The sequence below is a fragment of the Ochlerotatus camptorhynchus genome, unplaced genomic scaffold, assembly GCF_037179485.1.
Source record: "Ochlerotatus camptorhynchus isolate MF236.1 unplaced genomic scaffold, CSIRO-AGI_Acam_v1.1 ptg000251l, whole genome shotgun sequence".
Taxonomy (NCBI): Eukaryota; Metazoa; Arthropoda; class Insecta; order Diptera; family Culicidae; genus Ochlerotatus; species Ochlerotatus camptorhynchus.
Genome location: NW_027040741.1, coordinates 3812574 through 3838425, shown reverse-complemented (window position 1 = coordinate 3838425; position 25852 = coordinate 3812574). Strand labels below are relative to the sequence as shown.

The window sequence follows — 25852 nt, the reverse complement described above, 5'->3', positions numbered from 1 at the left end:
ACCGTTTATCTTATCGTTACAATACTCGCCGCAAGGGCAGCAATAGGTCGTCTGGTGGGTAGGGACTGTGATTTGAATACCATTTTCCGGTATACTGGTCAAGCTTTCCGCCGAAACGTTGCACGACAACGATGAGGTTGCTCGCCTGACGCTCAAACTATTGCAGGATTCAGTAAGTTCCGGTGCCAAACGGTTTGCCGATGTACATCGAGGAATGGAGATTGTGTTATCGCGTCTGAAAGCACAATATTTTGGATTTATTATATCACAAGCTGGGGAAAATTATTCTGAATTATATTTACTTGAAAATTTCACTGGAAGATAACGAAAGCGATTTGCCTTTTAACCCATTCAGTTCTTCATGGGGATTGCAATGCTGCTTTTTACTCAGGTTATCCACCGATGAGGACTTCCCCATGATCTTTGCTAGGAATTTATGTGTATGCGAATGGATTTGCTTTCCCGCAGGCAAGTTTCCTTCACTGCGGAATGGAGTTTTCCTGGCACATTTTGCACCGAACAACCGTTCCCTCAGCTTTCCGTCGCTGCCTTCTGTTAGGTTGAACGCTTCGGTTATAGATTGGTAGACTTGTTCAGCCAACAATGACCTTCCAACGGTGTATTTCTCCCTACAGATCGCACATCTTTCCGACCGGACTCGACATCGTGAGCAAACAAGGTGACCATTTTGACACTGAAACACGGGAGGAGGAATAGTATCGAAGCAAACGGGACATTCTAATGCGGCTACAATGGTCTGCATACTGGCCGATAGTCGTTCCAGGTTGATTGGCATAGGACCACAGCAAAGTGATTCTGGATTGCAAGTGGGTTCCATGCCGGTGCTCCATAGTAGAAGGGTTACTATGTCGGTTTTAGAACGGACCATGTTGGCGACTTCTACGATGCGCATTCCGAGGACGTCTTCATTGTTTACCTAAACGCAAAAAAATGGGATTTTGAGTTTTATGAACAGTGTGCTTCGAGGGTCCGAATGGATTCAATCCTCGGTTCGGGCCATACAATTTTACAAACGTTTAAGGGTAGGGAGCATCATTATGCTTTGCCACACAATATACGCATAATATTATGCTTTTTCACATAATATCATCCCGAAGTTGTTTCACGTTTTTTGAGCAATTCTAGTAAGAAGTTTTTTAGTAGACGGTTCTTTTTTATTTATTTATTATTATTAACCAAATCAACTAAAACTTTGCACATTTTCAGTCAAAATATTAATCTTTGAAACGCCTATAATTTAACTAAAATTCGTTCACAACGAAAACAAGTTATAACAGTTTGATTTTATTCACCGTATACGGAAAATTTACAACATCAATTCAACATCCAAGATGGTGACTTCCGTTAGTCCAAATAGGTTCAAATACGCTATAATAGGCATTTACGGAACGGGGTTAAAAAACTGTATGCAGCAAAATGAAAAACCCTATGTTAAACAATTTTCATTTTCAGAGATGAGCAGCTCCTTGCCAAATAGCCAATAATTAACAATTTTTCTGATTTTACCTATCAGAATCCCATGAAACTTTGCAAAATTGTTCGCTAATAAACCAAGTTTGTACTGAGATTCTGCCATTTTGATTAACGCCTAATTTATAAAATTAACGGATTCGATATTTTCAATAAATTATAGCACGAAACCTGCTCATCTATGGCGGAGGCGAACCAGTCTCAGGCTGAAAGCTTAACTTAACTTAACCTGCTCATCTAATCAAAATGATGTGACAAAAACTTGTAGGAAAATGGATTGCCTTTTCAGAAAAAGTACACACTGAAAAAAAAAATCAAAAATTTTCGTCAACAATGGAAAAAAAACGGTTAGGGGCTGTTCATTAAAAACATAGACTGTTTTTTATTCTTGCCCCCCCTGCGTAGGCAATTTTCCATACACATTTTTTTTTAATTTTTATAGGCTGTGGATAATTGCAAAACCGCCCCCCCCCCCCTAAACTGTCTTCGTAGTTAATGAACAGCCCCATATTTAGCATTTCACACCAAACTGGATAAATAAGCGCATTTTCACTTATTAAAAAGTGTGATAAAAGTGAGTTTCCAACTAATCTTATCAGTATCTTCGGTGCATTTATTCCTTATAACGCAAGCAATAAGTGCCCCCAAGACACCAAAATGATTTGACGGATACGTGCACATTTTTCACACTTTTTTTTGCATTTTTGGGGCAGCCTTGTTTCAGATGCAATCAGCAATAAACATTTCAATAATTGACCAAAATCATGGAATAAAAACTTTTTGTAAAATGCTTGAACCACAGACAAACAGACATAGCACATTGAATATTCTCACTGTAAAACATCGTCGCTAAACCGCCATCTGTTGAGTACACTGTGTTGGGTAGTACACTGAACAGATGGCGGTAGTGTGTAAACGTCAAACGCAAGGGAATTGACTATGCGCGCCACAGGTGGCGGTACTACCAACTACGATACTTTTAAATTTACCGTTAAATGCTTGTTCTATGAACAACTTGCGAATGTTGTGTCTGTTTGTCTGTGCTTGAACTATTTTGTTCACGCAAATTTATATGATTTATGCATAGGAAACGATTTTCTGGGCTAAAGAAGATGTTTTCTGCATAAAAAACAACAAAAATTACTAGTGGAAAAAAAAATCAACATTTGTACTAATAGTTGATGCTTTACGATTTTGGCCAATTTTGAAGTACTAATTGTGTCCAAGTTAGGATTTTTAAAAACATTCAAATAAACATAAAGTTAAAAATCTTGGACTTGTCTTTGTCGGGAACAAAGTCAATTAAAAGCGTTTCAAAGATCAATATTTCGGATGAAATGTGCAAAATTTCAGTTGATTCGATTCAGTGTACTTCAAGAAATAACAGTTTGAAAAAGGGTAGTCAAATAAGAAGCGGTTAGCTAAAATAGCTCAAATTTAATGTATACTCATCTAATCAAGCGATAAACTTTACCAATAAACTTAGAATAGTTATTCAACAAGCGGCCATTATTATACATCAATCAGACTGATGCAAAATTTGAAATTTTTACTCCACAGTACTCAAACGGTTCCAAATTGGGTCCTGATTAGCCTTCCAAAATTTGAACTTATTTAGTAAGAAACTGACTTGTCACAAAACCTTTGAAGTTTGTATGGAAATTACTATGGGAAAACCTAACTTTGTGTTCATAACTATCTAACAATTCACCGTATCACACTGCTTCAAAAAAGTAGAAGGGTCAGTGCCTAGGAGTGAAGGAGCCGGAAGTTTGACGTAGGACCGCTAGTGGACGGAACAAATATGTTGATAATTTAGTTCCTACATCTTTCCGTTTTTGAATTGGTGGCCCTGAAAAGGGCCGGTTGTTTTTAAATGGTGGCCACACCAGTGCAAGTCGATGCCGACCGGATGACGGCGGCTGCCTATTGCGAGAAGCCTTTCCACCGGTCGATGTGGGTGTTACACTCATACCAACTGTTACACTCATACCAACAATCAATACGAAACTAACGATTTTAAATTGGCTCACTACTTGACTAGCCTATTGGTCCCAAGCAAACAATTAACGTATCCCATTCTAGTCGAAATTCTACTACTACACAATGTTTGTTTTGATTCGCTATGAAAGTTTGACAGATAAAATGAGGGGTTAGTGGATTTTCCTATGTTTTGAGGCGTGAATCGATTAGCTTGGGACCGAAGAGAGTACCAGAGCTGAGCCAAAACGTTGAGCACGTTATTTCGGGAGCTTCTAGTCTTAGAGTTACCTCTATGCTCATACGTCGTGTTCGACGCATATCCGTCCGTGGCTCGAAAGTAAGTGACGAAGAAAACGATTTGACAAGCGTTTTTATTATTGCTGCTTTTCTCCTCACTTCCTTTCATTGGTTAAAATATGAGCGGTCAACCGAGCATTGAGCTCGCTCATGTGAGCATGGGTAATGTGTCGTGTGTTCGATTTGTGCTCTATCGTTGCGTCTGTGTTTGGGATTTTTCGTTACATGTCTGAGTTTTGATTTTTTTAGTATAGAAATTAAAGGCGTAGTCCTACGTCAAAATGATAACTGTGCTTGTAGGAAATTTTCTCAGCTCCAACCGTTTAACGCTAAAATGTAAGGAACAAGAGTGATTTATGATTCAAGTCACTGATTTCTTATGGTTATGCACAATCAACTCATCAGCAGGGAACATTGGTGTTTCTGGCGCGTAGAATAGAGCACAAACATTGCTACTATGTCACACTGCACAATACAGTGTTGCCCCCAAAACAGCTACTTGATCCTGTTATCAATCTCCTAAACAGTTAATAACTATTTAATTTGACATTTGGCTGAAAAAAGATCTTGCCCAAAGTTGTAGCTGAGATAAATTCCCCTAAGCATAAATGTAGAACTTTTTAAATGTGTGATAAAGAAAAATACTAGAAGACACTGAACAAAAAAATTGGTTTGTCCATAGTAACTCCCATATAAGTTTCAAATGGTTTGTGCCAAGTCAGTTTCTAACCAAATAAGTTTTGGGAGGCTAATCAAAACTAGATTTTTAACCGTTTTAGTTATAGTTAGGCACAATGGACATAAGGCATAAAATCTCAAGCTCACGTATTTCAAATATACTTCCTGCATCTGAGTAGTTCCATTCCAAAAAGCAAAAACAAATGGATTTCAAACGCGACCTCCTCCGATTTGCATGAAACTTTGCATAATTGTTTGTTGTGAGAAATTATTCAAATGTTTGCCACTTTTAAGCCATTTTGAATGTTTTGAAAAAACGTGGATGTTTGTTTTTTTTTAATACATAGCACGGAATCGTGACTGCTAATCGAATTGACGGCTGAGAGATAAAATAAAGCTTTTGTAGAAAATGTACACACGGTAAAAAAAATTTAAGCAGAAAATATCCCTCCCAACTATTTTTTAAATATTTTTCAATTAAAAACATACGAAAAATGTTATGTTTTATGAATTCCCAAAATCATAAAACAGCAAGTTTTGTAAAAAATAACTGTTACTTTTGATACAAAAATTTTGACATTTTTGCTCAGAAAATGGCAACTATGAAAACGTAATATTAAAACGATGAAATGCTCTAAATCCTGAAAAAAATGCTGTTTAACTGCGTAACTACTCAGATTTACTGTCCTGTCTGTGTCTATTTTAGCCAGATGAGCGGAGTGACGGGCTATGAAGCTTCTTTAAGAATCTTCTTAAGAAACTGCACGTGGAAGCCTCTGTTAGAATCTTCTTAATGGGAAGCATACCGCTCCAAAAAAAAATGAGTCTCGATTTTTCTAAAATTATCGGGAAAAGATATCAAAAATCTAAATAAATTACATTTTTTCGAATTTTTTAAAGAAACCTACCTGATACCTGATGGGTGACGACTCGTTGAATTCAAATCTGCGCCGAACGAAGTAACCGTCTCCATTGGTCTCGGTCCTGAGCCAATCGCTTCCAGTCGCCTTGGACGTTCAAGGACCTAATGTCCTCCTCAACTGCACAAACCCAACGCGTGCGTGGCCTACCCCGAAGCCGACGTCCTCTTCCGGGTTCCCTGCTGAATATTGACTTCGCTTGACGCTCTTCCGGCATTCGTGCCACATGCCCAGCCCACTGTAGCCTGCCGTGTTTTATAAGCTTCACAATATCCATGGCGTTATATACTTGGTACAACTCGTGATTCATTCGACGCCGCCAGATGCCATTTTCCAGTTTACCGCCGAGTATTGTTCGCAGCTCTCCGATCGGCCTCTTTCAATGCCCACGATTCGTGGTCATAAAAGGCTACCGGCAGAATCAACATCTTGTACAGCCCAAATTTCGTTTTCGTACGCAAGCTGCGGGACTTCAGCTGGCTACGCAACCCGTAGAAAGCCCTGTTCGCGGCTGCAATACGCCTTTTCACCTCGCGGGTAACATCATTATCGCACGTCACTAAAGTACCAAGATAAGCAAATTCGTCCACAACTTCAAATTTTTTGCCATCTAGCACCACTTCACTACCAACACCACTATTGCTCCCACGCTTTCTACCGGCGACCATGTACTTCGTTTTGGTAGAATTTATCGTGAGACCAATCCTCGCTGTCTCCCTCTTAAAAGGCGCGAACGCCTCTTCCACTGCTCTACGGTCGATTCCGATGATGTCGATGTCGTCCGCAAAACCAAGGAGCATGTGCGACTTTGTGATGATGGTACCGTTCCTCTGCACGCCAGCTCTCCTAATCGCTCCTTCGAGGGCGATGTTGAATAGCAAGTTCGAAAGAGCATCTCCCTGCTTCAACCGAACGAGGCCGAAATCTCGTCTGCAACCCGTACACATGATTTTGAACCATCAAGCGTTGCACGAATCAGCCTAATTAGTTTCGTCGGAAAACCGTTTTCTTGCATTATCTGCCATAGCTCGTTTATCTTTACTGAATCGTACGCTGCCTTGAAATCTATGAACAGATGATGAGTCTGCAAGTTGTTTTCCCGGAACTTCTCAAGGGTTTGACGCAGGGTAAACATTTGATCCGTCGTTTATCAGCCTGGTATTCACCGACGAAGGATTCCTCAAGCGGTCTCAATCTGTTGAACAGAACACGTGATAATATTTTGTACGCCGAATTCTGAAGCGTGATTCCTCTGTAATTGGCGCACTCCAGTCTGTGTCCCTCCCGAGACCATCCAACCAACTAGTGGGCAATTACTCCTCCTCCCATATCTTGAGCAGTATACGGTGGATCATCTGGTGCAGCTGCTCACTTCCGTGTTTGAGAAGTTCGGCCGGGAGCTCGTCCTTCCCCGCAGCCTTACTGTTTTTCAGCTCTCGTATCGCCTTTTTCACCTCTTGTAGCGTTGGTGGTTCCACAGCTTGACCATCGTCGTCGATGTGTGTTCTGTTTGTAGATGCTTTCTCGTTCTCTCCGTTCAGCAACGTCTCGAAGTACTCCTTCCACCTGGCAGCTACCATCGTTTTATCTGTCAGCCGATTACCTTCACGGTCATTGCACATGGCGGGAGACGGCACTGTCTTACTCCTCACGCCATTGACAGTTGCGTAAAACCTTCGCATATCATTCTGCTCCATACTTTCTTGCGCCTCAGCAATAACGCGTTCCTCGTACTGCCTTTTTTTTCCTGCGATGGGTTCGTTTCTCGGCTGACCTTGCTACCCTGTACCGCTCTCTGTTCTGACGGGTACCAGACACCAACATCCGGCTTCTGGCGACGTTCTTCTCCTCTGTCACTCGCTGGCACTCCTCGTCAAATCACCCGTTCCAGGGGCGCCTCTGATCTGTACCTATCACCGCTCGTGCTGTTGTGCTTACCGCTCCGTGGACAGCTTCCCACAGATTGTTGAGATTCTCGTTCACGTTGATTTCCGCTATCCGTTCATTCAGCTTCTGGTGATACTCTGCAGCAACACCATCTACTGTCAAACGCTGGATGTTGAAACGCATCGATCTCCGGTTTCTCGAATTCGTAACGGTCGATAGACGCGCTCGAATTTTCGCAACAACGAGGTAGCGATCCGAGTCGTATTAGGACCCCTGAAGGTCCTGACATCTACGACATCCGAGAAATGCTGACCATCCACCAATACGTGGGAGCAAGTTTCGCCATTAGGGTGTATCCAGGTGTGCTTTCGGATATCCTTGCGTGCAAAGTTTGTGCTACTGATGGCCATATCACGAGCAGCAGCGAAGTTTATTAGCTTCAGGCCATTATCACTCGTTGCAGAGTGAAGGCTCTCTGTTCCAATGATTAGGCGAAGGAATTCCTCTCTTCCGACCTGCGCGTTTGCATCTCCGATGACAATCTTCGCGTCGTGTTTAGGGCACTCATCATAGGTTTTATCCAGGCTTTCATAAAACGCGTCCTTCACGTCATCGGATTTATCGTAAGTCGGTGCGTAGATGTTGATCAGGCTGTAATTGAAGAATTTGCCACGAATCCTCAAAACGCAGATGCGCTCGCTAACCGGTTTCCATCGCATAACCCGCTTCATCTGTTTCCCAATCACTACGAAACCAACTCTGTGTTCTGCTCTATCGCCATCGATGTAGTAGATATGGTATTTGAACGATGTGTTGGCGATAGGATCTGCCGCCCTGAATTCACGTTCTCCAGATCTAAGCCACCGTACTTCTTGAATAGCAGCCACACTCACATTCACCTTTTGCAGTTCACGGGCCAGAAGGCCCACTCGTACAGGTTCATTTAATGTTCTGACATTCCAAGAACAGAGTTTCCATTCATTGTCCTTATTTCGTTCCCTTGGGTCAGTTGCCGAAAATTCCGTTCGTTTTTTCTTCTTCTTACTTCATTTTTCTAAGTATTTTTATAATTCAGTATGCTACCCTACCAAGGTCGCGATACCTACATCGTGTTGATGGGGCTTCCATCTTAGGTTTAGTTGACACGATTCAACATTTCATGTTTCAGCCGCTGGATGCCAGACAGACGCTGTTTGAGCCGCACCTCCTGGTGGACAGACGCTCGGGTTATTGTGTAGATGGGGCTGCCATCTTGCATGATTCAAAATGATACACATGTGAATGAGTTCTCAAAACAAAAAAAAATATGCACGGTTGGATGCAAATCATAGAAGATCGCTGAATTTAGCTTGAAACTGGTCAACTGTAAACTTAAAACTAGATAATCAGGTTGCACTGAGTTTACCAAAGATGAAATTCACGCTAAGTGACAAATCGATCAATCTTTACCCTCTCTAAATTCCATGAAAATTTGCATAATTATTCAATAGGGTTGAACCAAGTTTGTACTGGAATTTGACCATTATGACTAGCGCCTTATTTTTCAAATGGCGTTTTCGATATTTTTCTATAATTCATAGTATGAAAACGACTCTTCTTATCGTAATGCCGTCAGCGACAAAATTGACATAGCTTGGTATATATCTTACAGGAAAAAGTCTCAGTTTTCAAATTACATGCTTAGGTTTTAAATTGATGAAAGGTAAGCTTAAGTGTTTCTTCGAAAAAAAAAATCAATATGGCGGCTAATTTCAATATGACCGTCAAAATATCTAAACGTGCCACATGAAAGCTCCGATGTTTCCATCTCGAATGGTATGCAATTATTAGTATCTTTCAGAGATTTATTCATTTAAATCATCAAATATTATAGAACCTTAAAAAACAACCGAGAACGTGTTAGGGAAAATTGCTGAACCTTAAAAATGATTAGGGTGGGTGAGCCAGTAGTGGAGTTACTGAGCCAATTTATTAATTGAACAATAAATATACGATGTACACACAATTTTCAACCTCTATTTCGATTGAAAAATATTATACAATTTTAGAAAACTCATCCTCCATTAATAGGACCACTGTTCCAGTAGTTGTGGCAGTTGCTAACTTTGGTTCCTATAATAGTGGAATGCGTTGATTCAGCTACCGATGAAAAATAATCTTATCCGGGTCCTCCTCACTATTACAGCACAACCTCCATACCGCAACTTTAGGTACACCACTATTACTGGAACACCTACCCTAGACTAGACTAGGGTCCCTAGTATTCTTTTTTTTTTCATTTATTGACCAAAATTGTGAGATTTTTTAAAAATTTACATTTTTTCCTGAAACGGCATTCCAGTTTCCTTAGAAATTTTGATTAGAAGAGGCTTTTTCGTGCCATGATTTATTGAAAATATCTCATTCTTGACACTTCTGAACTAGATACGCCTTTGGGCTCTCCAATGGAAAAACATGGCATACTGGTAGGCGCTCACATCGATCAGGTTATTGCTACATTGGAGCCCACATCATCTTACCTCCAACACGCAGTCGCCGGCCTTCAAGCCGGTCACTTCAGCCGGTGATTCTTCGTCAACTCTACTGACCTATAATGGCAATGAAAAAAAAAAGAATAAGAAGATGTAGAAAACGAGAAACGTAAATAACATTGCAGCATTGAGTCACAGCAAGGCGTCGAACAAGAAGGAAGCAAGATAAACATCGGCCCCATTCATCTGAGGCGAGCTGAATGAAATCGAAAACATCATCAGACACACCATAGCATTTCGATATGAGTCGATTGTATTTTTTGTATAGGTTAGCAAAAATGGTACAGATTTAAGATTTTCAACTAAGTTATAAGAAACCTTTAATTAATAAAATCAATCTTAAAACATTCGTAGCACATGGATGCATCAATGTAAAGTTTAAAGCGGTACCTGCTTAAAAATATCAACAATGAGTCGAGCTAAGAACATTGAAACTGCCGTTAGAAGCGAAACATGTCAGCACCTAACTTGTAAAAATAGATGAGTCTTGGACATTTTTTTACCATCACACAGACCCAGAGGAACAATCGTCATGGTCAAGGACGTCGTCGTCGTCGGTTGGGTTTACCGTTTAAACTGGATTTGTGCGCACTGATTTTCTTTCTTACACGTTTTCGGTTACTCATCGACTATAATAAGTTAGCAAAACCGACAAATTTATTACTCACGCAAACATTTTGCTTAGGGGCAGTCAATTAGTTCTCATTTAAAGAAGATGTCCCATGGAGAGATAATAAAGAATCTAATCTAATGAACATGTTACCAAAGGTGTATACTAATTGGCATAGAGTAAGATGGGGCAAAAACAAGCGCTGTAGTTGAGTAAGAGTGATACAATTTTAAGGAGACTTTTTTGTCGTTGCTACCAAAACAAGACTTTTCAAAACGTTGATTTTACCGCATTTCCTGTTTAGTTATTTCGTCTATAGAAATGCTAAATTACCATCGATCAATAAATTGCATGTCGCATTAAGTTCATTTGTAAGATTGGATAATTTTACCATTGTGCAGTGACGCTATTGTAACCGATGAGGTACAACCGAGGTGCGACTATTGCCAGTGTTTTATTTAAGTTTATTTTGTAGGCTCAAATGTCGTAAATACAACAGAGCCGATAACAATGAATACAAAAAAAAATATAGAATGCATATTATTTTCAGTTCTTCATCCTGGACGGTGACTATATTGCGGTTTTCGTCCATCCTCGCGATTTCGTCCTTTGATCTTCTGTTCCCCTCTACTTTACTTTCTTGTATCTTTCATAATTCTTCTAATGGACCTCATCTTCCATAAGACTTCTTAAGGGGAAGTTTACCGGCCCGAAAATAAAAAAAAATATTTTCGGTGCGTTTTCATTTTTCAAAAAATATTGGGAAAAATTATCACAAATCCAAGAAAATCAGCTAAGTTTTTGTCAAAAATTACATGCAAAAATATTTTTTTTCTATCTCACCATAAAAAATGAGACCCTCAGCAAAACCGAAAAGTCGATGTTTTGTGGTTTTTTGAGTTCAAATTTACGCCATAAATTTTCTTTGAAAAATTAGAAAAAATTTGATTTTTTTTTTTTTGATTTTTGATACCTTTTTTCAATATTTTTAGAAAAATCAAAACGTAATTATTTTTTTCAGAGCGGAGAGCTCCCCCTTAAGAACCTCATCATTCGCGTACTTAAACCGGGTTTTTGCTGCTTTTTCTCTATTTCATTTTCACTCGATTGATCTCTGTTGCTCTCCTCGGCCATTGGGGATCAAGCACCTCTACCGCTTCATCGTAATGGTGCTACCAAAGCATAGGAAAATTCATTCACTCGTGCGAGCACCACAGAAACAAAAAGCCATCCTCACCTACAAACCAAATTAAATGTGTCAATTTATGTATAAAGCTAGTAAATAAAACGTGATTCCTTCTGCAAAATGCTTACTCACAGAAAGCAATCGGAAAAGGCTCAGCTTGCAACGAATAATAAGTGAGGAATCATCCACACTACTACACTCAAAATCATTCATGTTACGCTCAGCTGTATTTTTTTTTAACTCTTTATTTGTTTCAAATTCAAAATAAATTACATTTAATTTTAACCTAGGTGCTCTACTTACTACAGTAACTTACCAGCCTTAATTGTTATGATATATATCTAAAGGGTGTCCACGATGAAATTGCCACACACAAAATTGATTCGCAAAATTCGAGTTTTCATCCGATTGCCATCAAATTTTCAGGGATTGAGAAATAACTATTAAACTTCATTTTACCATTTTACTCGTATTTTATTTACAGTCCATACGCAAATGCCCGCACCTTGGCCTTAACCCCGGCCATAAGATTCTGCACAACCTGTGAATCAACCGTTTTTTGCATGTAAACCCATACTTTCTTCAGTTCCTCGACTGTCTAAGGTAGTGATTAGGTCGTTTAAGAAGGTGCTGCTTCATAATCGCCCAGTACTTCTCGATGGGGCGGAGCTCCGGAGTGTTGGGAGGGTTGAACATTTTCGGCACGAAATTGACCTTATTGTCCGCATACCACTTCAGCACGTCCTTGGAGTAGTGGCATGAGGCCAAATCCGGCCAGAAGATTGTTGGGACGTTGTGGGCCTTCAGGAGAGGAAGCAGCTGCTTCTGGAGGCACTTATTTATGTACACCTGTCCTTCTTAGCCACATCCCTAACGGAGGCGTTCGGATTTCGGTTGAAGGCCCCAACTACGCGGTTGTGATTTTTGGTGTTGTACGGAATACTTTTTCCTTCACTTCTGGGCTTCCGATCGGTGGTCAACCGTTCCTCGAACCGCTTAATCACTCGCGACACCGTGGAATTCGCGATTCCCAACGTTTTAGCGATGGAACGATGCGAGAGATCCTTGTTCTCGTGATGAATGCGCAAGATTTTATTACGCACGAGCTGTTCTTTCGACTCCATTTCCGCGAGTTTTGATCACAGGACTTTAAAACTTGCAGGATGTAAATAATGCACTATGAACTAAATCCACCCAAATTTTCATTAAATTCTACCCAACGGTTAAAAAGTTAGAGCAATTTCATAGTGTGGCAATTTCATAGTGTGGCAATTTCATCGTGGACACCCTTTAAGTATTTTTACATTGTTCCTGTCTTGGCAATTCAGTATTTTAAACAGGTTTTTTAAACCTGCATGTCAGTATAACAATTGATATCTTAAAACTAAAAACTAAAACTAAATCTTATCTAAGTATAAAGAGAATTAATCGTTGCAATTGAGGATTGCAAGGATTTTTGCCTGAAATTATTAATTATTTTGTTGGACATCTGTTCTAAATTCTCAACATTTGGAATTCTTTGTTTTTCGGTAGTACTATACCAGGGAGGCAACTTCAAAATCATCTTCAGAACTTTGTTCTGAATCCTTTGAAGTGCTTTTTTCCTGGTAGTGCAACAACAAGACCATATTGGCACAGCGTAAAGCATGGCCGGTCTAAAAACTTGTTTAAATATTAGAAGTTTATTCGTCAGGCAAAGTTTGGATTTCCTGTTTATAAGAGGATACAAACATTTTATATATTTGTTACATTTAGCTTGAATGCCCTCAATGTGATCTTTAAAAGTTAAGTTTTGGTCAAGTATTAATCCAAGATATTTCACTTGGTTTGACCAGGAAATTGGAACTCCGTTCATAGTGACTATGTGACTACTACTATGTTTCAAAAACGAAGCTCTAGGCTTATGTGGAAATATTATAAGTTGAGTTTTGGAAGCGTTAGGAGAAATCTTCCATTTTTGTAAATAAGAAGAGAAAATATCTAAACTTTTCTGCAGTCTGCTGCAAATAACACGAAGACTTCTTCCTTTAGCGGAAATGCCTGTGTCATCAGCGAACAAAGATTTGTTGCAATCCTGAGGCAAATCAGGAAGGTCCGAAATGAAAATGTTATACAATATAGGCCCAAGAATGCTAACCCTGAGGAACTCCTGCTGTAACAGGTAGACGATTAGATTTGGAATTTTGATAATTTACCTGCAGAGTTCTGTCAGTTGAATAATTTTGAACTAATTTCATAATATAAAGTGGATAATTAAACTTTTTCAATTTAGCAATCAAACCTTTGTGCCAAACACTGACGAATGCTTTTTTCTATGTCTAGAAGAGCAACTCCAGTTGAGTGGCCTCCAGATTTGTTTGAACGAATTAAATTGGTAACTCTTAAGAGTTGATGAGTAGTTGAATGCCCATGGCGAAATCCAAACTGCTCATCTGCAAAAATTGAGTTAGTATTGATGTGAAGCATCATTCTATTAAAAATTATCTTTTCAAAAAGTTTACTTATTGAAGAAAGCAAACTTATTGGACGGTAGCTAGAAGCTTCCGCTGGATTTTTATCCGGCTTCAAAATTGGAACAACTTTTGCATTTTTCCATTTATCAGGAAAGTATGCCAAATGGAAACATCTGTTAAAAAAATTTACCAAGAAAGACAAGGTACTCTCTGGGAGTTTTTTAATGAGGATATAGAAAATTCCATCATCACCTGGAGCTTTCATATTATGAAACTTTTTAGTTATAGACCTTACTTCGTCCAAATCAGTCCCCAGGAATCATCAAAAATATTTTCCCGAGAGAAAATGTTCAGATAATCCCGAGCAACCTGATTCTCAATAGGACTAGTAAGACCCAAACTGAAATTATGGGAACTCTCGAATTGCTTAGCAAGTTTCTGAGCTTTTTCCAAATTTGTGATCAAAATTTTACCACCTTCTTTAAGCGCTGGAATTGGCTTTTGAGGTTTTTTAAAATTTTTTGTGAGTTTCCAAAAGGTTTGGAACTCGGGTCTAATTTAGAAACATTATTTTCAAAACTTTGTTCCTCAGGGCAGAGAATCGTTTTTTAATTTGTTTTTGTAAGTCCCACCAGATAACCGGATCAAGAGCTGAAGATCGTCGTCTATTATAATTGAATCGAATTTAACCTCGCATTAACGCTCAGCTGTATGTTTTGCTCAATTCTGCGTTCATTGAAGAAAATAGAAGCAATGAGAATACGAACGTAATCAGTGCAACTCGCACAAGCTACTACTCGTTTCTGATGTTGTATGCGTGTGAGTGAGTAGTAAGTGCAAAATGAAACGATTTTTACCTTTCTTAGGCGTTACTTTTCTGGTTCCATCCGGGTCTTCCCTTTCCGATTTAGGAAATGCAACGAGTAAGGAGATTTACACGGGAGATTTACACGTCTATGTAAATATACACCTCGCACACATGTGTACATGTCGATGTGCAACTCTGCAGGGAATTTCTTCCCGACACTTCACTTTCCCATATTTCCCCAGCACCAACTTTAGATCATTATCTGGCACGTCTAGTGGTAAATCTTACGCTCGTACGTATTGAACGATGCCCCCTACAAGCGGCATATGTACCACCACTGCCTTTCCATTAGCGTCATGGAAAATTAATTGCTAATGCATAATTCATACTGGATTCTGATTTAAACTTGATGATATGTTATAAACTAAGTCTGGCGAAGACACATTGCATTCACCCCTCGGTGTCAAGTTGTTAAACAAAGCAAATCAGTGCATACTCTAACGACAGTACCTAGTTGTTCGTTTTTCGTTTCTCGTAACCAGTTGAAATGAGATGTTACGCTAAGTTTTGCAGCTACAACGCAGCAGATAAAATGAAGCTTATACTCTGGTTTTGCTAAGTTCACATTACTCTGCAGTTCAAGTCAACAGGAAAGTATATTCATAAGTTATATCAATATTTACATGCGCTGATCAAAAGTTTTACAGATCATATGCAACTAGTGAAAGATGAAATACTTAATGTTCAGGATACTATGCTCTCGATTCTTTTCTTAGATCCAAATATTAAATCTAAGCTGATCAATTCATTCAGTTTGAAAAACATGCGCAGTTGAAAATTAAGAAAAGACGATTCAATAGCATATCTTTGATGATTTAATTTCCCAGTTGATAATTTTGTTTGTTTTGAATAAATAATTGATGAGAACTAAATAATAATAATAAAAAAAAATACGTATTTGTCGCATAATCATGTAGTTATTTCAGTAAAAAAAAACGGTTGAATTTTCGCACAAATTACAATACAATACAATTCCTTCTTAAAATAACAGTAAAAACTGGTTCGAAAATCATTACGTCTTAACCAGATATAGGTTATATCCATGTCAACAGGATTCGCGTCAAGTGATTTCACGAAATTTGCTATCTGGATGGTGGACTTCGTCCTTCCATTTGAATATGCAAAACACAAGGTGTACATGTAAATCTATGTTTTAATTATCTTAGGTATAATACAACGTACTCAACCCTTTCACCCAAAAATATTGACACGAAACGTAAGGATGAAGTCTTCTTTTATTCTATAAATTGATACAATTTGGGAAAGGCAATTCAGCCATAGTGCTTTATTCTAATATTCATGCATTATAGTATTATAGTATGTTGGTGAAGTTCCGTCTGAAACCTGCCATGGATTTGTTAGATTCGATGTTTACTGGCAATTGATTCCAATAAGCACTTCGGAAAAGAAACTGACAACAAAAATGTGACGCCTGACTGAGAATGTCGGTCAACGGGTGAAGTGCTGCTTCCGGTCCAAGCTCAAAAATGTTTCACAAGGTTCTAGTCAAAAACAGGTATTTCTCTAGCTGTTGTTTTTTGATGAACATTTGAATGATATTTTCTTTGGTTCTAGCTCAAGAGACTTCGAGAAATGGATTAACGTCTGCGGTGTCACGAAATTCTCGAAGGAGTCGGTTATTTGCAGCAATCCCTTCCAGGATGACGACTCCATTAATCCGCTTTGCCAAATTCAGGGGCCCAAGCGCAAGACAGCGAAACGGCAGTGGAAAGCCCGATCTGAGTAAGCCTACTTGTGGGATTGAAAACTAGTTAGAACTACATCGACTTCAGTTAGGCATCTGGATCTCGTTTGTGGCAACTGAGTAATATATTATAAACTGTTCTTATAGCACGTTCAGAGTACAGAGTTATAACACAGAGAACAGACGTTCAAGCTCGGTCAGAAACTTGTGTAAAATAAGTGGGAACGTCGCCGTTACGTGGTGTTAGCATCTCCTGATTTTCTCTATAAATTTTCCACTTTCGACCAATTTGGCGCTAGTATCGATAAATTTTCTGTTGAAAATTGCCACTTGGCGCTACTAGCACTTAGTGTCTAGTGTAATTTGTGCAACGCCAGCGCCATCATGTTGTCAAAGAGGGTTTTTAAGTGGGGAAGTCGCCGTTAGTGGCGCTTAAGTCAAATAGGAATCTTTACACAAGTTTTTAGAGAAATTTTGTTCGAGCCTCCATGTCTGTTCTCTGTGGTTATAACATGTTATAGCGCTATCTTGATGGTGGTCTCTGTGTTGCAATTATTTGACAACCGTTATAACATTTTATAACTCTCCAGTCTGAACAAGGCATTATCTGCTGACTGCTACCGACAGCTTTTCTGTCTTGAAACGTTGCGAGTATAATTTCACATTTAGATGGCATTAGTTCGATCGATGTTGAATTAGCGAGTCGGATGGAACCAGTGAAGCAGATGTTGTCCCAGAACATTTGATAGATGTGGTGGGAGAGGTAGTTATCGACGATTCCTCTGATTCGACTCCACAAATTCCTCTAACGACACACAGACTCCGTGAAAATCTCAACAAAGTTTCCGAGCATATTGATCATGATTATTCTTTCGATCCAATAAGATATGTGTTCTTGGCAGATCGATAAGCTGAACTGAAGGTGCATCCACAAACTACGGTTGGAATTAAAGGAAGTAAAGAAGGAATTAAACGCATTTCCAACCAACCCACTTCAGGATCCTTTTCTTGATGTTTTGCAAAATAATAGGAATAGAAAGTTCCGTGGAGCTCGATATTCTGATGCCATGAAGAACATGGCACTCGTTCTTCTGTACTGCTCAACGGAGGAGTACCGGCAAATGCAACAGTTTATGGCATTGTCCGATTTGAGTACCGTGTGCAAATGGTTGGGACGTATTGTAGGATTCCGTCAATTTGATACACCGCGCGGCATTTCGATTTTTCTCAAACGCGCATTTGCACAAAATTCCTCGGGGCCTTTGGTTTGTGAAAGGAACGGCCGCGTTGAGTGAAACGCCGCAATGTTATCTCCCATAAGGATTGAATAAACCTGACGCTGAAAACGCGACGCGCACTTGCCTGAAGCAAACGCCGCGTGTCATTTTGTGCAAACCACTTAATATAAACATCCGAGAAGGCTTCTCGACAGCGGTATTCCACTTGCTAAAGCTAAATAGGGTTAGTGTCAAGAGTCCCTAATATATATATATTTTTTTCATTATTTGTTTTCCGTCGATCTTATTTTCCGTGCTGAGGTGCTACCGACGCCAGGCAGGCAGCTCCCACACCTGGATCCTACCTATCGACCCATCAACTCATGAACCGGGGACCAACGGCTTTACTTCCCGTGATCTGAGAGGCTATGCCTCAGAAAATCCCGACATCGCCGTCTGGGATTGAATCCACGCCTGCTAGGGGGAGAGGCAATCACTCTAAACACTGCACCACAGGCGCCGGTGAGTCCCTAATATTGAGTCCATACATAAATTTCGACAAAACAAAAACACCCATGGATGCGATTGTGCAATGGGCAAGTATAAAGGTTTATTAGGGTGTTTACAGTACTTGACTTTAACCCGTTAACGCCCAAGTCGCTTTTGACCTTCGGACAATGCGCAATTTTTTCATGAGTAACCCAAGGATTATTCTCACGTTATTTGGAAATAAGATGTTAAGGATATTCCATGGATCATTCTAGTGATATTGAAAACATAATATAAGTTCCACAATTTCTGTTAAGACATGATAAAAGAAACAGATCTCTAGTAGTTAACGGGTTAATGTTTCGATTCGATATCAGCGCAGCTGTAAGTATCCTGAGCAGATTCCAAAGTTGTGCATCAAATGTTCATTGGAATGGAGAAGATAATTATTCGATATCTGCAAGTAACAACAGATCTATTTATTCTACACAGTTTGTATGAAAAACAAGGACATTGGAAGGATACGCGGATGCTAATTTCGGAAATAGTTATAGAACAGATAGACGATCGAATTCTAGAAACCTTTTCCTAGTTTATGGAAATGTAGACAACAATACAACCCACAGTAAGCTTATCGTCAACCGAAGTTGAACTGATTTCCCTCTGTAATGAAACAAAGGAAGGAGAGAATGCGTGAGATAGGAATCGAGATAGGAATTGAGTCATGTCCTTTCACAATTTGAATTTAACATTCCTTGCATTCAAATTGCTGAATAACTAAGGGAACACTAAAAACCCACTTACACCATCAGATCCATACAAACGACCGCGAAACTCGGACCTGAATGGGTCAAATACAAGTGGCAATCCAACACCCGCTAAAATTGCTCGGCAGAACTGGGGTACTCGTAAACCTCCAGTCAAGAATAGTTCGGTTCAAAACCGTATTGATGCGTTTCGATCAGAACACTCAGAACCTCCTAGAGGTAAAGAGGGTAAAGTCAACCCATCCTACAGCGATGTTGCGAAGTATGTGAAGCTGGGTGTGCTCCCAAAAGGATACCCGAATATGGAGCTTACAACAGCTCAATTAATTGCTACGCAAAAAGCAATTTTAGCTAAAGTAGCAGGTCAACGAAAAGCACCATTGAAACCAAAATTTGGCGATTGTGTTTTCAAATCGGGCTATTTAGTCATAGTCTGTAAAAATAAAGAAACTGCAGACTGGCTAAAAAGCATTATTTCTACAGTAACTCCCTGGTCAGGGGCAGAGTTGTTAGCAGTGGATGAAAAGGATATCCCGCGTCCTGAAATACTCATTGGTTTCTTCCCTTGGAGTTCAGAGGACAAAAATGAAGAAATTCTGACTCTCCTAGAAAGTCAAAACGATGGGTTGGCTGTTGATGCATGGAGGATACTGCAGCGCAACGTAAAAAACCAACATGTAGAACTAGTTTTCACTGTCGACGGAGGATCCTTGAACTCCATCAAAAACAGTAAATTCATCCTTGATTTCAAGTTTGGAAATGCCAACATAATAAAAAAGTTCCAGAAGAGAAATCTACATGATGGTAGTGAAAGACCAGGGCAAAGGGATGATGGTAAATCTCAAAAGACCCACGTAGGCACTGGCGATGACAAGATGATCGTAGATCAAATTGACGAAATCCCAGGACCAAGTGGTGTCGAGAGCAAAAAAACAAACCGTAATGCTCCTGGCTACACTACAAATACAGTCGGTGACAAAAGAAAAGAAAAGAATACACCACAAAAACAAGGATTGAAGCCAGGATACAAAATTACTGGGATCCAAGCAGAAAACAATCCAAATAAGGGGAACCGCAAAACCAATGTTGGGGAAGAACTAAATCCCCATGCGAGCGGTGAACAACAACAACTTCAACAACAATAAAATCAAATTTGTTCAAGTGAACCTTCACCATGCAAAGGGAGCAACTGCTGTACTTTGTAAAAGGTTCACAGAGAGAAAACTGGACATTGCCCTTATCCAGGAGCCATGGACAAATAAAAGTGGGATATTAGGAGTTCCTACAAAATCTTGTAAGTTAATTTACGATGAAGGGCAATTAGCTCCAAGAGCTGCAATTTTAGTAAATGGAAGAGTAAATTTAGTTCCTATTACAGAATTTATAAAAAGAGACATTGTTGCGGTCCTGATGGAGGTTCCAACAACTCACGGGAAAACGGAAATATATATTGCTTCAGCATACTTTCCAGGAGACCTGGGAGATGTACCTCCACCAGAAGTAGCGGCGTTTGTTTCATACTGCAAGAAACAAAATAAGGCATTTATAATTGGATGTGATGCAAATGCTCATCACACAATATGGGCTAGCACGGACATCAATACCAGAGGTGAGTACCTTTTAGATTATATTTCCAACAATGATATAGATATATGTAACAGAGGAGATGCTCCAACATTTATAAATGCAATTAGACAAGAAGTTCTTGATTTGACTTTATGTAGTCCAATAATCTCAGACAAAATCAAAAATTGGCATGTGTCAGACGAAATATCTTTGTCTGATCACAAGCAAATATTATTTGAATATGAGGCTGGTCAACAGCTCACACAAATTTTTAGAGATCCTAGGAAAACAGACTGGGAGCTATATAATTCAGAGCTAGTGACAGGAAGAGACACGATAGCAATTAACTTAAACACTTGTGAAGAACTTGAGAATAGTTCTAAACAACTTTCAAATTTGATCCGACATGCCTTTTATGAGAGTTGCATCGAAAAGGAACGCTCTACAAACAGGGATGTACCTTGGTGGAACAACAGGCTACAGAAACTTCGTAAAAAAGCCCGGAAGCTTTTCAATAGGGCAAAACGAACACAACAGTGGGAACAATATAAGGAATCCCTCACCGCCTATAATAAGGAAATACGGAGATCAAAGAGGATACACTGGAGGCATACATGTGAGAACATTGAAAATACTCCAGCAACTGCTAGGTTGCAAAAAATACTCGCTAAAGATCATTCCAATGGTCTGGGCACTTTGAAAAAAGAGGATGGCTCTGTTACTACTTCTACAAATGAAACGTTAGAGCTGATGATGAGAACGCATTTTCCATGTTCTATTATTAATTCAAACGAAGACCAAAACGTGACGACAACAGCAATTGGTATCGATGAAACCAGGACGGATCTTCATGAAATATTGAATGAAACGACTGAGTTAGACAGAACAAGAGCTGATGCTTGCACTTTGGCCAACAAAATCTTTACTGAAAGAAAAGTTGAATGGGCGATTGACTCCTTTGAACCTTTCAAGTCACCAGGTATTGATGGAATTTTTCCTGTACTACTACAGAAGGGAAAAGCGGTTGTAATGCCTATTCTAACAAAGATATTTCGAGCAAGCTTAATATTAAGCTATATACCGGCAGTGTGGCGACAAGTTCGGGTTATTTTTATTCCCAAGGCTAATAAAAAGGATAAAACTTCACCAAAATCCTTCAGGCCAATAAGCTTATCGTCTATTTTGCTAAAAATAATGGAAAAAATAATAGATGAACACATAAAGTCATCATATTTAGTCACAAATCCTCTGAGCAAATATCAATTTGCATACCAGGAAGGTAAGTCATCAGTAACAGCACTCTATACGGTTGTTACAAAACTAGAAAGATCTTTTGAAGCAAAAGAAATTTCACTTGCTGCATTCCTTGACGCACCTTCAATAATTCATCTCACGATTCAATGACTACAGCTATGATGAAACGTGGTTTCGATCAAAGCATTGTAAATTGGATCAATGAAATGTTATCAAAAAGAGAAATATCAGCAAACCTTGGAAGCTCACTCATCAGTGTAAGAGCAACCAAAGGATGCCCGCAAGGAGGCGTGTTATCACCTCTATTGTGGTCTTTAATAGTTGATGATCTTCTCAAAAATTTATTAGCCCATGGCTTCGAAATAATTGGCTTCGCAGATGATATAGTCATAATTGTACGTGGCAAATATGATTGTATTATCGCTAACAGAATGCAAATTGCTTTAAATTTTGTCTCATCGTGGTGTGATAGGGAAGGATTAAACATAAATCCTTCTAAAACTACTATCGTGCCATTTACCCGAAGGAAGAAATTTTCATTAGACAACATAAGATTGAAAGGCACACTTTTGGAACTTTCTTATGCTGTCAAATATCTTGGAGTAATCCTCGATAGTAAACTTAATTGGAATATGCACCTAGAGCAGGCAATAAACAAAGCTACTAATGCTCTATGGATATGCAAAAGAACATTCGGTAAACAGTGGGGACTGAAACCGAAAATGATCTATTGGATTTACTCGGCAATTGTGAAACCCAGGATTACTTATGGTGCATTGGTCTGGTGGTCAAAAACAAAAGAGAGTGTTGTTCAGAGAAAGTTAGAAAAACTCCAAAGGTTAGCAACTCTCTCAATAACAGGTGCAATGAGAAGTACACCATCGAAGGCATTGGATGCTTTGCTTTATATGCTACCATTGCATCAATTTGTACAATTAGAAGCCGAAAAGTGTGCTCTAAGGATTACAAGGTCAGTGAAACTCTTTGAAGGAGACCTTAGAGGACATCTTACGATTCTAAAAACTGTTAGTATCAACTCTCTAGTAAGGAACAACGAAGACTGGATGGAGAAAAGATACAACTTCAATCGACTTTTTCGAGTAGTTGACCCTGGGCGTAATTCATGGCAATTTGGTGGCCCGGTTCTTCGTCCAGGATCGATTGTTTTTTATACAGATGGTTCAAGATTGAACAATCAAGTGGGAGCAGGAGTAACTGGCCCAGGGATAGAAATATCGATTCCTATGGGCAGATGGCCAACTGTGTTCCAAGCTGAAATCCAAGCAATTTTAGAGTGTTCCGTTATATGTTTGCGTAGAAACTATAAGAGTTCAAATATATGCGTCATGTCCGACAGTCAAGCTGCTCTAAATGCTTTAAAGTCGGCGACATGTACATCAAGACTTGTCTGGGAGTGTGTTCAATCACTTCAAAAATTGTCTTGTCATAATCAAGTCAACTTATATTGGGTTCCTGGTCATTGCGGGATTGAGGGAAATGAAAGAGCTGATGCACTAGCAAGACTCGGATCTTCTCATAAGTTCATCGGGCCAGAGCCCTTTTGTGGCTTATCGGGTGCATCTCTTAGAATGGAGCTAAAAGCGTGGGAATCTTCAAAAGTGGAGGAAAACTGGAAGAACACTTCCATTGCTAGGCAGTCGAAGCGATTTATTAATCCAAACATTTCTGTGACCCACAAAATCCTGGAACTTTCTAAGAAAGATCTTAGTATATATGCAGGTCTTATAACAGGTCATTGTCCGAGCCGTTATCACTTGAAGCTGATTGGAAAACTTCAAGATGATGTATGTCGCTTCTGTGGCATAGAAAAGGAAGACTCGGAACATTTGCTATGCCACTGTCCGGCAATTTTCAATAAAAGGCGTAAGTTCTTCGACAAGGGGCTGATAGAACCCTTTGACATTTGGAGAACAACTCCCAGTACGGCAGTGCACTTTATTCGAAGTATAATGCCGTGCTGGGATAATGCTATTAGTCAAACGATGGCGATCACTCCTAATAATAGTGATACGGCATCTTGATATAGATAAAGAAAAAAAATGGGGAATATATCACAATAGATCAGAAAAAATGGTCGCAGTGATGAAAATACCCGACAAGGAAAAAAAAAGGGAACACCACAGAACGAAACATATTGACATAAAGTATATGTTCATTCGAGAATCCAGACCAAGAAAATGGAGGATCAGGAGCGAAGATCAGCTTGCGGACATCCAAACGAAGCTTTTACTAAGGCTCACGTTTGAAAGGATGACTGCGAATCTACAATTACGAAATTGAGAGGAAGTGTTGAAATATACATTTTCGTATCACCCTAAGCTTATGAGACGCCCTAAGCGAGTTGATAATGAAAGAACCACAATACAGTATACGGCAAACTACTGTACAATAGAAGGTTAGCCGGTTAGCCGTCTGTCTGTAAATCTTTTATTGAGGATTATAGCCGTATAAGCCTGTATGGAGAGCGTAGAAAAGTTCGGACATTGTGTAAATATATTTTTATCCATGACTACCGGACTAAAATCTGCATATAGACAATAAGTCTCAAATGAATTAATTGTCTTCGGATTCAGAATCGAAACGAAGATCATTTTTATTTTAAAATCCATTCGATTAGCTTACCGACCTCAGCACAGATTAGGTATTAAGTTATTAAAAACAAACATAACTATTCTTTATTTCATTCAAGAGCGCAGAAGGTAATTCTTAGTGTGTAATCAATTATAAATTTATCATGTCATGAGTTACCACCTCCAAAACCGGATTTTTATTATTTTTCTTAGAATCTATATTAACCATTTATTAATGCACCCAGAATAATCGATTATATGGGCTTTTCTGTGCACCACAATGCATAAAAGAATTTTTGGACACCCATCCAGATTATTATGCCCTCATATGAGCAAAATTGCGCTGCAAACATACGACATGAGAAATATTATATCTTCATCCAGATTCAATCTAAAAGCGTAGATTTGGAATTAAAATATTCCATACTCAAAACCAACATCTGAAAAATTCTGCCTATAAATATGCTACACAATAAGAAATTACTATTATTACACCTGACGTAATTCATCTTTGACGTAAATCATGAAACGTAAACAAACATGTTCCAAATCCGAAACATGCACAACTCGCCGAAAAATGCGTTTAATTCAATTAATTTTCTCGTTTCTTTCAACTGATTCTTATGTCATATGGGTCGCTTGCACGTTTCGATTTCAGGGCACCGAAATTTACATGACTTTTTCGTAGTGTGTATGAAAAATATGAGTGCATCAGTTATAACATTGGAGCGCCCATCAGGTACAAATATATTGGACAATTTTGGGCCGACTTATGCCCACATGCGCTCTTAAAGGTGATCAAATAGTGCTCCACCCATCTTAATTAAAAATCGCTTGGAAACAAATTCATCTAAAAATGTGCTGCGATCTTTGAATTTAAAATTGGTTGCAGATATAGATAGTATGATTTTATGTTGGCTACCCCATGAATACTCAAGCGCTCCTATGAATACAGGTTTCTATCAAAATTCAAAAAAGGAATTGGATGCAAATTTTCAATTTTTGGGGTAACCTTTAAAAAGTTCTGAGAATTTCATTGAGTGCCCAAAATCTACAAGGATGTTGTGGAAATGAAAAATTGCGGTAACCATTTAACAGTTCAGAAAATTTCATTGAAGTTCCAAAAACTTCAAGGATGTTCTGAAAATGTCAAGGTAGTTTCAAGAACATCAAGAACTTTGAGAACTACAAGTAAGTCTAAAAATCATTAAGGGTAAGTACAGATAGCTTCAGGTCAGTCCCAAAGATTTCAGGAAAATTGACTTCAGTTTTTGCCCAGTTCAATTAGATTCAGGAAAACTAAAAGAGCTTTTTAGTGAAAGTCAGAGCAGTTCGGGAAACTTCATGGCAGTTCCATGA

General features: G+C 39.1%; 2 protein-coding genes across 2 annotated transcripts in view; both read right to left on the bottom strand.

Moving 5' to 3' along the window:
• The window catches only part of LOC135704918 (mucin-2-like), a 418648-nt gene that overhangs the window by 251609 nt on the left and 141187 nt on the right, over positions 1 to 25852 (bottom strand). The gene's annotated exons all lie outside the window — the stretch shown is intronic.
• Positions 1 to 25852, bottom strand: part of LOC135704929 (uncharacterized) — a 37871-nt gene that overhangs the window by 1094 nt on the left and 10925 nt on the right. The window contains exons 2-4 of the mRNA XM_065226475.1: positions 9776 to 9844; positions 303 to 937; positions 3 to 235 (exon numbers count right to left, since the gene is read on the bottom strand). Coding sequence (XP_065082547.1) covers positions 3 to 235; positions 303 to 937; positions 9776 to 9844 — 937 coding nt within the window. The remainder of the gene's footprint in view (positions 1 to 2; positions 236 to 302; positions 938 to 9775; positions 9845 to 25852) is intronic.